Source organism: Lithobates pipiens, unplaced genomic scaffold (genome assembly GCF_037356315.1).
Source record: "Lithobates pipiens isolate NorthernLeopardFrog02 unplaced genomic scaffold, aLitPip1_a1.2 Scaffold_8, whole genome shotgun sequence".
Classification (NCBI taxonomy): Eukaryota; Metazoa; Chordata; class Amphibia; order Anura; family Ranidae; genus Lithobates; species Lithobates pipiens.
The window spans coordinates 105,470,376-105,483,333 of NW_027507903.1; the positions used below are offsets into that span (position 1 = coordinate 105,470,376).

Genomic DNA, 12,958 nt, shown 5'->3' on the forward strand with positions numbered 1-12,958 from the left:
AGATGTGTTGAACTATGTCGATGTCTCAGACATAAAAAATAAAATTTATAGATAAATAAACATAAAATTACCAAAAATAGAGGTGAAATCAAAACATAAAATAAGACTAAGCAGCTGTTTAAACAAATATAAATAAAGTATTACAGTAGTATAACCAGAGCTAAAGTCCTCCTTGCATCAGATAAATACTAAAACAGTGCTAAAACGAAAATAAAAATAGGAAAAAAATTGATGGTAATGAAACCATAGGGCAATGGCAAACACCACGGCCAACAGTCTTTATGTAGCAGATGGCTATGTGGACAGTTCAGATAATTCAGTCACTTTTCTCTTAGCGTACACCTTCCACCAGAGTAAAAATGCAATTATCCGCCTGGGGTTCAAGCTCACCAGACGCCGCTAGAAATAAAGCCTTGTATCTGTGTCCAAACACCGCTCTGTGCTGACACCCCACTTATCCAGAAGGTCCACTGGTAAAGGTACTCAGACTGTATCATAAAACACAAGGATAGATGTACATAGCGTAATCCTGTTTATTATAATGCAACATACCCATACAGCAGAAGCCCCCCTTAATCCTAGCTGCTTACATTTAAAATGCAATCAACAAGCATAAAGAAATACAATAGAGGGCGCTATCACCATCTCCAGCCGTCCGCTGGAAGTGTGCTGTTCCTTGCAGACACTGTATTACACTCCCGGGTAGAAGGCAGAGCGTGGTGGAATACAGTGTCTGCAAGGAACAGCACACTTCCATCTATCCTTGTGTTTTATGATACAATCGGAGTACCTATACCAGTGGACCTTCTGGATAAGTGGGGTGTCAGCACAGAGCGGTGTTTGGACACAGATACAAGGCTTTATTTCTAGCGGCGTCTGGTGAACCCCAGAGGGGTGTGTGCGCTTTACGAGGTGGATAATTGCATTTACTTTGGTGGAAGGTGTACGCTAAGAGAAAAGTGACTGTGAATTATCTGAACTGTCCACATATCCATCTGCTACATAAAGACTGTTGGCCGTGGTGTGTGTGTGTGTGTGTGTGTATATATATATATATATATATATATATATATATATATATATAAATAATCTCATGGAGTCCGTCTTCTGATGTTGGAACCTCTCCTCTAATACTGGAAGTGGTTTACACTCAGATCATAGTTGGACTGAACCCCGTTGAGGTTTTACCCCATGAATGTCTATTTGACTCCTATACTGTATAGTATACAAGTCCGGTAAGCGTGCCAACCTTATCTTTTTTTTTTATATATATACATGATCAAGTTTGCTATCTCTGGGAGAAGTGTGAGACTTTTTCCATGCACAGGATTTATTTTCATGCTGCACAGTCAAGAATCCTTTTGAATTTTGATTTATTCATCTTTTGAACGTTTATCTTGAATTTCAGTTTATTCACATACATATAGATTTATATCCATACGATATTCTTATTACATGAATTTTCTCACATTTCATTTATTTTTTTTGTCACTTTTGGAGAGCCACATTGTCTACCTTTTTGTATTTACACACTATGTCTAGTGAATGTTTGCGCATAAATGTAGTAGGCTGCCATGTTTTCTATTTATCCTGCTGATTGATTGACAGCTCCTCCTACCGTTAAGCAGCTGATGCTGGGACTTCCTATATCTCTAATAGGCAAAGCTACCCTGCAACAGTGGCATTTAAAGTAGTTGGGAAAATACTGGTTCTACTGGCAGACTCAACTGGTAACAAAGTCATTAGAATCACGAGGCTTTGTTTTTCAACAAGGCAGCACAGAAATGCAAGAATAAAGGGTGTCAATGTACGTAAAAGCAAATGTTGTCTGTGAGAAACTGCACCTGTCAGTCAAAAGCACCCTGTAGCACACTGCATTTATTTAGGACAAAATGTTGCCACAAGGCTTACAAAGCGGCTGTCGGAATCCATGATCACAGATATTATCTGTTTACGGTTAGAACAAGACTTTCAGAAAAAATGTCTGTTAAACTCCTGCGTCCTAAAAGGACAAATTTTCTCACTGTGACCAACTTCATCTTGCCAGCAATGATTAATTAAGTGGCCAGCCGAGGCCCCTTTAGCGATTCAAGCTCCTAGTCCATGTACTCCTTTATTCTCGCCCACTTTTCACAGGATTTTTTTTTTTTAAGACCGTCTCTTAAAAGCAGGAGTTGCATGGCAAAATGGCCTCGTGGGTACCTACGGGAAGATAGTTTGCTGGTGCAGCTAGTAAAATAAAGATCTTCTGACAGGATGTAAACAAACATTAGAGGCAATGGACAGAATTGTGGGGTACGTATTCATCTGGCTTGGCTGTTTTTAAGATAGTCTCACTCTGTGTTGAATTTTTAATTTAGAGAAACAAGAATTTCTCAGTAATCCAAAAGAACAAAACTGTTATTAGTTTGATCATATTTTTACATTTTTGTACAGAAATCCAATGCAAAAATATTATAAACATATGGTAACATAACAGTCAACACATTTTTATTCGTTTTAAAATTTGTAACTTGGAGCTTAAATACAATAAACTAAATATTCTGAGGAGTCCGGTGTAAAATCATGCAGATCTCCTTGGAATTTCTTCAGTTGATCAATGGAAATATACCCTATAAGAGATAATATCGACTTAATATAATGAGAAACACCCCTTCCCTCTTGATGGCAATGCAGGTAAATAAAGAAATTAAAAAGTGTTTAAAAAAATAAAATAAATATAAAATGTAAAGATACCCATGTCACCCCTAATACAAACTCCAGTGCAAACAAGCAGTGTTGGACACACATGTATGAAAACATAACGTGCGCTACACGTGGGAAGTATTGTCACTAACATCAGAGCAATAGCAATAATTCTAGGGCCACAATTTAAGGTTAACTCTAAACTGATAACCCATAATGGCTTTTAAAACTTCACCTAGGGAGAATTTTGGGTACCATCATTTGTGATTTCACAGGTTCATGCAATTTTAGGGCTTGACATGTTTGATATTTACTCAATGCAACCACATTGTTTATATTCCACCAAAAATAATTGAGTATAATATTTTGTTGACACTAAAATTTATTTTAGTGTATTTTTTGCTTAAAATATGTGTTTGATAAATGGCTGTGCAAATAACAAAAAAGTGAAACTGCAAAATGTATCCGGTCTCATTGGCCTCTTGCTTCAGGGTATATGGCCAAATAGGTACGTTTCTACACGTATGGTGGACTTGTCCTAAAGTGCGCTGCTTTTGGATGAGGGTACATTCTATTATTTTTTCAGTTTTACCAAAGATGCAAGTGTTGCCCTACCAAATAAACCAATCGAAAATGTCCCGGGACACACAGACTTTAATATACTTCATGTTCTTGGCGGCCAAAATTGCTATTGCAACCACTTGGAAAAGCCCAGTTATAGACATAGTCTTAATATAGCATAAACTCATGTGGATAATGCTAAATGAAAAAAGGGTTGGTGTCTTGCGAGACAAACAACCCCTCTTCGACAAAATATGGTCTCCCTGACTTGCTTGTTTACAGGGTTCGCACATGAGGTGCTGACTCCAGGAATGGTTGGCGATAGATCCCTGCATGGACTCGCCATCTTGTCTTTTTAATTTCCTCTCTTGTGACCGATACCTTTTCACCCTTATACCCCTGATTTCTGATCTCCTACGCTCAAAAATAGCACATCTTACTTCCCTTACATTGCTTTGTGTCAGACTTTAACATTTTTCCCCAAACACAAGAGTAGCTGTCAGGGCCCAGTTCTAAACCTACAACCTCTGCTGTGTCTGGGAGACAGTTTTTCTTCTTGCTGAGTCACCTGAGATGCTGGACAGCTCCCTGCCTGATTCCTTAGACAACCTTGCCTTGGGTCTTGTTTCTCTTGAACCCTTTGCTCTTCCTATTGACTTCCCATTTATGCCAGGCCTTTGCACTTCTTGTTTGCCAGATTGTGTTCTCTCCAGCCAATATCTCACTTTTGCCATTCCTGTTGCCATCCGAATCTTTGCTACCATTTTTTACTGACCTTTGGCTAGTTCCATGACTATGTTTCTGCTTGATCCCAACCTGCAACCACTTGTTACTGACCTTTGGCTTGTTTTCTGACAGTTTCTGCTTGATCCCTACCTGCTATACCTGCTGCTGGACCCCAGATTGCTCACTTCCTGGTGGGGTGATCCTGAGGTCCGTGACTTCATACTAACATGCAGGAAAACCCATCTCCACTATCAGGAGCTCTAGTGAATACCCATTAGTCCTTGGGTGAGCCTGTGTCATTCATCAGGGTGACCTGCTGGTCGATGGAAGCTCCTCTCTACTACTTTAGCTACTGATTTATGAGCCTGACCCTGACAGTATTGCTGGTCCACTTTCTCCCTGTGGCTAAATTTAATATGGTCAAACCGTGAAACACCATGGATGCTCCCATTATTAGAGATACTCTTTCCACACTAAATCACCAATGTGAAATTGAAAAAAAATATTATCATTTAACCACTTCCCGCCTGGGCCTATAGCAGAATGACTGTCGGGAAGTGGTTCAGTTATCCTGACTGGGTGTCATATGACGAGGAAAAGCGTTTAACTGCTTTTCCTCGCTCGCGTCTGACAGGCACCAGTAGAGGAGAGACGATTGACGGCTCTCCTGAAGTGGGGGTCTGTTCTGATTGTTTATCAGCGAAGCCCCTCCCCCCCACGGATGCCCGCCCAGGACCACAAGGGATGCCACTAGGATCCCCCAGGGATGCCCACAAAGGAACCCCAACAGGTATGCCTCCCTAGACCACCAGGGATATGCCAATAATTGGCCATTCTTATTACCTGCCAGTGCCATCAGTGATGCCTCAATGCAATCAGTGCCACCCATCACTGCTGCCTATTGGTGCCACCCATAATTGTACCCATCAGTGCAGCCGTTCAGTGCCCAGTGTCGCCTATCAGTGCCACCTCATCGGTGCTGCCTTATTAGTGCCCGTCAGTGCAGCTTATCAGTGCCCATCAGTGAAGTAAAAAAACGATTTTTTTACAAAATTTTATAATCGAAACAAAAGCTTTTTTTTTATTTTTTTTTTTTTTAATGCGGTCTTTTTTTATTTGTTTAGCAAAAAAATTTCAACTGAACGGAAGCTGTTTTCCCAGCCAGGGGAAGAAAGGAGAGGAAGAGTCGAGCTGGTCGATCATCAGAGGGTTACGGTGTTCTATCAGAAAGCTGCTACCCATCAGAAAATGTAACCTTAGTGATGTTCCATCGTGGCCATCTTGGTACAACCGCATTTGTTCGCAGTAAGCCTACAGTCTGGAGTCACCAAGCAGACATCTTTTTACACCCACCGGAGTCTTGCATTTTACTCCTATTTTTACCAGTAAACTGAGCTTATGTAGTGAAATACAGTATTTATAAATCCGTCGAACTGTTTTAATGTTGAATTTTAAAAGCAGCCATGTTCTGTCAGATTAGCAAACCCGTGAGATCAGCAGGCTTGCCGATGATTTTAAAATTCAACATCAAAACAGCCACACGGACTTTCAAATACTGTATTTGATTATATAAGCTCAGTTTACTGGTAAAATGAAGTGTGAGATGCAAGATTTCAGTGGGTGTAAAAAGATGTCCGCTTGCTGCCTTCTGACTGTAGGCTTACTGGGGATGAGTGTGGGTGTATCAAGATGGCCGTGCTGCAACGTCACTTACGTTACATATTCTGATGGTAGTGGCTTTCTAAAAGGAAACCGGCGCCGCTCACGCCACACAGTCCCACCTCCTCACCCGGCCCTGCTCACGTCACACAGTCCCGCCACAGTCCAATGCCGGGAGGCAGGACTGTGTGACATAAATGGTGCCCCGGGAACCCAGCAATTCAAATGAAAGCTTTTACAGTGGGCAATCCCAGAAACTTTCTTTTTGCCCTCTCCCACCAACGATACTTTGCCCCAACCCCTTTTTCTCTTCCCTCCCCTCTTTGCTTCCCCATGTGGAAAAGATGATGTCCTTCACAACTTTGATGTCAGCTGCATTGTATTATTGCATTTCTAATACATATTTTATTTATAACACTATACCACTGGTCTCCAAACTGCGGCCTGGGGGGCCAGATGCAGCCCTTTGCTTGCTTTTATTTGTCTCTTGGGGCACTATTTCGTTCACTGACACCAAGATGGGGCACAATTCCTCTCAAGACACCAAAGATGGAGCACAATTCCCAAAGATGGGGCACAGTTCCTCCCAATGACATCAAAAATGGATCCAATGACACCAACAATGGGGCACAATTCCTCCCAATGACACAAATGGTAGGGCACAATTCTAATCACTGACACCAGAAATGAGCCATGGTTTACTCCAAGCAATGCTGATGCATTTTCTACTCCTGATGACCACAGTCTGGCCCCCGTAAAGTCTGAAGGACAGTAAACTGGCCCTTTTGTATAGAAAGTTTGGAGACCCCCTGCACTATATCATTCAATTATTTTCTGTGGTTTGTCTTCTCTGCTATATCTCATGTCCCTGTGTGACATGAGGGGTCGTAAGCTCAAGTTGATAGATGCATTTTTGTGCAGCGAGTCCACATCAGACAGGCATTTATAGTTAAGGGCCTGGTAGCCCACGTTTATTAACCACTTGCCTACTGGGCACTTAAACACCCTTCCTGCCCAGACCAATTTTCAGCTTTCGGTGCTCTCACATTTTGAATGACAATTACTCAGTCATGCAACACTGTACCCAAATTAATTTTTTGTCCTTTTTTTCCCACAAATAGAGCTTTATTTTGGTGGTATTTGATCACCTCTGGGGTTTTTATTTTTTGTGCTATAAATGAAAAAAGACCGAAAATGTTGAAAAAAAACGCATATTTCTTTGTTTCTGTGACAAAATTATGCAAATTATTAATTTTTCGTCATAAATTTTGGCCACAATTTATACTGCTACATATCTTTGGTAAAAATAACCCAAATTAGTGGATATTATTTGGTCTTTGAGAATGTTCGAGAGTCTACAAGCTGTGGTGCGAATCGCACAATATTGATCACATCTGATGTACTGGTGGACTATCTCACTTCTTGCGACCCGAACAAGTCAGGAAAGTACAAATACCCCCTAAATGACCCCTTTTTGGAAAGTAGACATTCCAATGTATTTAGTAAGAGGCATATTGAGGTTTTTGATGTTGTCATTTTTTCCCACAATTCTTTGCAAAATTAAGATCCCCCCCCCCCCCACAAAATTGTCATTGTAATAGGTTATTTCTCTCACGTGGCATGTGTATACCACAAATGACACCCCCAAAAAAATTCTGCTACTCCTCCTGAGTATTACGATACCACATGTGTGGGACTTTTTCACAGCCTGGCCACATAGAGAGGCCCAACATGCAGGGAGCGCCGTCAAATGTTCTAGGAGCATAAATTACACATCTAACTTGTTGACTACCTATTACACGTTTGAAGGCCCTGGAGCACCAGGACAATGACACGTGGCACTGATGACAGATGGCATTGATACGTGGCACTGATGACAGATGGCACTGATGACAGATGGCACTAATACGTGGCACCGATGACGCGTGACACTGATGACAGATGGCACTGATAGGTGGCATTGATGACACGTGACACTGACAACAGATGGCACTATGTGGCACTGATGACAGATGGCACTGGGGACAGATAGCACTAACAGGTGGCACTGGGGGCAGGTGGCACTGGGCGAGGAGCGAGGATGGCACTTTTTTTTTCCTTTTTTTTTTTTTTTTTTTAACTTACGGCCGCTGCAGCCGTTGTTCTCTCCCTTCTCACACGCTGACAGTGTGAGGAGGGAGAGCGGCGCTGAGAGATGATCTCATATGTTTACATATGAGATCATCTCACATTGGACACGCCGATCGCACTGTAAATGGCTGCTGTGATTGGCCGTTTACAGCGATCTGTGACTGGCTGTGTCCGAGGGACATGGCCAGCACAGAACTTCCCCGATGCACGCTCGCGGGAGCGCGCATTGCGGAAGTAAACAGGAGGCCGTTTAGGAACGGCCTCCCGGCAGTTAGCGTCCGCTCTACAGCCGTATTTCGGCTATAGGGCGGGCGCGATCGGTTAAAATGGAAAAACAAAAACACAAGTCCATTTAGGATTTCCCCACACAGGGGGTTCAAGCTTCAGTTAAATACACAAAATCCAAATGAAAATGCTAGCCCACCGGTCTACTCTTCAGCAGTACTGCTGCTATTAGGTACTGGCCCCTCAAACAAGCTGCTTGGATGCACAAAGCTTTGGGCTACTTGGACGCACACAGCTTTAAGCCCTTCAATGCACACAGCCTCTATCTTCACACAGAGCCTCTCTCACTAGCAGCCACTGCTCCAACTCCACCCCCCCCTTCTTCTCACACCAGCCCCTCGTTATATGGGCTGTGTGCACTTGCTGGCTATCCTTAAGATCGCTTCTCGGCCTTTTGGCTAAGATAAAGTGTAGTATCTGTTCTTATCAGTTACCAATAGGTGGCGCTTGCTTCTGTCCCTGTTCTACGGCGAGGTGGAGCAGGGGTGGCGGTTGCTATGCAAAGCCTGTTGGTGTAAAGGTGACCTGGAGCGGTTCGTAGCCAAAAGGGAAGCCTTCTGATGGGGATGGAGAACCATTGGTCGGCGCCAGGGGAGGGGACTCTGGCCTTCTGGCTTGGATTGTGGCATCTTTAGCTCCAGTCAGTTTTTTGGAAGGGAACGTTTGTTCTCCTGTTCCAGCAGGGGGGCGGCCTGTACCTTCCGAATGTAATTAGGTAGGAGTGATGGGAGTGAGGGTTTGACCTGATGGCAAAGGGTCTCACCAAGCTCCTGGATCTATATGCCTTTCTGGCTGGGGTGTGGGCTGTCGTGGTCTGGGCTGGGAGGTCGGGATGCTTCTGTTGAAAAGCCCATGGTGATGTGCCCCTGGAGTGGCAGTCCAGGGGTGCCTTATGTTCACTGTGCTTTGCACTTTGATATTCGGCACCTAGGTCACCTCACCAGATACACGCTTTTTTACACCTGCCTCTAGGGCCCGGACTTTTGGCTAGGACCAGAGGAATTTTTTCCTGGCCGGATTCCTGGCCGGAGGGCCTGGTCATTGTATTGCACAATGGCCACCTTTTCACTCTCCTCTTCACTATCCCTTTCCTCACTTTTTATTTATTTTATTTGTGTTGTGTGAGTCACGTTTGTCACTTCACGTTTTGATTAGTAGGGTGTCAGTCCTCGGACCAATCCTGAACGTCTTGTGGGAGGGCGGACATAGGCCTTCTGGCTTGGTCCAACCTCCATTGGGGGGCCTACCTTCGGGGAAGCCCCATAGTACCAAGTACCTAGGAGGTTCTGTTTCGGCAGTCCTCCCGGGGGGAAAGGAGGTCTCCTGGCTTCGGCTGGGAGACCACTGATGAGTCTGGTACCTCAGTCCCTGTCTGGAGCCTAACGCCCACGGGGGATCAGGGTATGGTCCTTCCTTGTGGAGGACATCAGACACCCGTCTGCACTTTTTAGTGTTTCACTCTTTATGTGTGTGCACTTTTTTTATGCACCGGGTGGAAGTGTTTTGCACGCCATGGGCTTTTTAAAAAAAATAAAAAATTAAGACTCAGACACAGGGTTGGAGATCCCGTCCCACCCAAGACTCTTAGGGATCTCCAAACAGAGTCCCATCTGGCAATAGCAAAATCTGGAGAAAACTGCCAGAGCACTTTTATGCATTTAGAATCTACTCTCTGTAGTTTTGCAGTCAGACATACAAACTGTGCCCATTTTCAATCCCTTTCTATAGGGGCCAAGCCTTGCTCTGCCACATACACCCCCACCCTTTTTTTTTATAATCCGGAAGGAGGACCACATGCACCCACCATTGCAGTTGGGACACCTCTGTGCTGGCCGTCGGCCACGTAGGCCCAACTCTTTTTTTTCAGTTGTGTGCTTCCAGGTACGTCCCACCTGGGATCTTAAGAGGGTCCTATATTTCCCTATATTCAGCCTACTTTCTCTTCCCTTGGGGTCCCTGGGCTTATTCTTTTTCTTGGGAGAACTCTGCTTTCCCTAATCCTTCCTTTCAACTTACGTACATCAGTTTTACCCTTCACTATAGGTCTGTAAGGTTCAAAAACATTTTTCTGGTTACCATGGCAACTAAACCATTGTTTGCAGTACAAACCATTGGCAGATCAAACATTTCAATGTCATACTTTCCAACACAATCAATGCCCTCTATTGACCACTGCTCAGCCACAACTTGGACCGCAGCAGCAGGAGTGTTCTTAGTCACCACATCAGACAGAGAGACCTCTGATGTTTTCAACTGTTCTGAGCACCTTCTAGCCAAACCAGTAACTGGAAGCACCCTCTCAGAGAACCTCAAGACCATTTGCCACACTGTTAATAAGCATCGGTCCCACCAATACTATTCTTGATCAAGGTTTCCCAGCATGGCCTGTACCACCTGGCTCCACCCATTGGTACTACGCAGCACCACCTGGTCTGACTGCGGTGGAGACACCTAAGTGTACAGCGAGTGAGTTTTTACCAGCTCCAGCATTTCAAGTAAAGTTTGTCATTTCTATACCTCCCAAGTCTAAATGTGACTTTTTTAGTTAGGGACATTTCCCTTGTCTGAGACATGGAGGGGCTCATCCACTGCAGTTTGAGACCTTTGAAGAGACCTCCACTTCCTTGGAGGTACCCATCATCACAGCCTGTTGCTCCCCTGGAGCACTGTCAGACACATGTTTCATCTTCCCCGTTAACTCAACAATGAGCTATGCAGGTCAGTATTAGTCACATTGTCAAAGATATAAAAAGAAAAGAAGGGGTGCACCACCCTTGTGCATTATCCTTTGGATATATTTAATAAAAGTGATAAAAAAGAAAAACTACTCACAAACAACTGTAGAATTTGCAATATAAATAGTCAACAAAAAGCAACATACAGTCTAAAACAAACAATGCCCTCCAAAGGCCACAGAGGAAATCACAGGACCACTGCCAGCTGATGCGTTTCGAGGGGAAACCCCTCTTCCTCAGAGCTCAGCGGTGTACCCTCCTTCAGCAGTCCCCATGTATGCACCCTCAATCAGTCTATCTAAGATTTGAGGCCCCTCCCCCCTTTTTTCCCCTCAGTGGGTGGCCCAGACCTAGTGTAGACTGCCCACTGGGGAAACATGACTCAACCCTTACTACACACACTACATACAAAGCATGCAATGTGTGCAATTAAACCGGTAGATTTCGAATAACAATCGAAGTCAGATGGGCTAAAAAGTCTCAGGGGCCAAAATGTCAAGAACCATAGCACCATTAAGGGTAGCCAGTCTTACTGATCATGGAGTAGTCAGGACTATACCTTCGTGCCCATATATTCTCCCATAGTACAAGCTGCTCCCCTAGTTGCCAATCATAGTATAGCCGGTACCATGCCATCATGTTCATACATATCCTCATAGAAAAGACTGCTCCCCTAGTCTATTTCTATGTCTGGAACACACTACACTGCGTTTGCGTTCCAGACTACAGAATGGACCTGGCGTCACTTCCTGTGTGTCATCCGACACTCGTAGATGACGTCAGCGGCAATAATAGATCACCGCCATTTTGATGTAGACAAAACTATAGAGGCCAAAGACAGACAATATGTATTCCCATAGATAGGCAATACTAAAGTGAACTACTGTCAAGTGTTAAACAGATATACAGGCTGCCACCAAAGGTAGCACAGGGAACGGGATACTCGACCCCTATAGGCCAAGAATTGAATAATATGTTAATGCAAAGGTGCAAATTGATAGACTAAATTATGGATTACTAGATTACCCATACATGTACATGTATATATACAGTTGCAGTAAAAAGTATGTGAACCCTTTTGGAATGAAAATTGGTCATAAAATGTGATCTGATCTTCATCGAAGTCACACCAATAGACGATCACAGTCTGCTTAAACTAATAACACACAAAAATGTTAATGTTACCAAGTTTTTATTGAACACACCATGTAAACATTCACAGTGCAGGTGGAAAAAGTATGTGAACCCTGGGATTTAATAACTGGTTGAACCTCCTTTGGCAGCAATAACTTCAACCAAACGTTTCCTGTAGTTGCAGATCAGACATGCACAATGGTCAGGAGTAATTCTTGACCATTCCTCTTTACAGAACTGTTTCAGTTCAACAATATTCTTGGTATGTCTGGTGTGAATCGCTTTCTTGAGGTCATGCCACAGCATCTCAATCGGGTTGAGGTTAGGACTCTGACTGGGCCACACCAGAAGGCATGTTTTCTTCTATTTAAGCAATTTTGTTGTTGCTTTACTTCTATGCTTTGGGTCGTTGTCCTGTTGCAACACCCATCTTCTGTTGAGCTTCAGCTGGTGGACAGATGGCCTTAAGTTCTCCTGCAAAATGTCTTGATAAACTTGGAAATTCATTTTTCCTTCGATGATAGCAATCCGTCCAGGCTCTGACGCAGCAAAGCAGCCCCAAACCATGATGCCCCCACCACCATACTTCAACAGGTTTTGATGTTGGTGTTCTGTGCCTCTTTTTCTCCACACATAGTGTTGTGTGTTTCTTCCAAACAACTCAGTTTTGGTTTCATCTGTCCACAGAATATTTTGCCAGTACTGCTGTGGAACATCCAAGTGCTCTTGTGCAAACTGTAAACATGTAGCAATGTTTTTTTTGGACAGCAGTGGCTTCTTCTGTAGTATCCTCCCATGAAATCCATTCTTGTTTAGTGTTTTACGTATCGTAGATTCGCTAACAGGGATGTTAGCACATGCCAGAGATTTTTGCAAGTCTTTAGCTGACACTCTAGGATTCTTCACCTCATTAAGAAGTCTGCGCTGTGCTCTTGCAGTCATCTTTACAGGACGCCCACTCCTAGGGACAGTAGCAGCAGTGCTGAACTTTCTCCATTTATAGACAATTTGTCTTACCGTGGACTGATGAACAGCAAGGCTTT

The 12,958-nt window shown here is 43.6% G+C and overlaps 1 protein-coding gene and 1 pseudogene across 1 annotated transcript in view; one reads left to right on the top strand and one right to left on the bottom strand.

Annotated features, from left to right (window-relative positions):
* Positions 1 to 1,356: 1,356 nt before the first annotated feature.
* The window catches only part of TERB2 (telomere repeat binding bouquet formation protein 2), a 61,491-nt gene continuing 49,889 nt past the window's right edge, over positions 1,357 to 12,958 (bottom strand). The window contains exon 7 of the mRNA XM_077471325.1: positions 1,357 to 2,612. Within this exon, the coding sequence (XP_077327451.1) occupies positions 2,521 to 2,612 (92 nt within the window). The 3' untranslated portion in view covers positions 1,357 to 2,520. The remainder of the gene's footprint in view (positions 2,613 to 12,958) is intronic.
* LOC143964634 (U2 spliceosomal RNA) lies at positions 8,425 to 8,509 on the top strand (annotated as a pseudogene).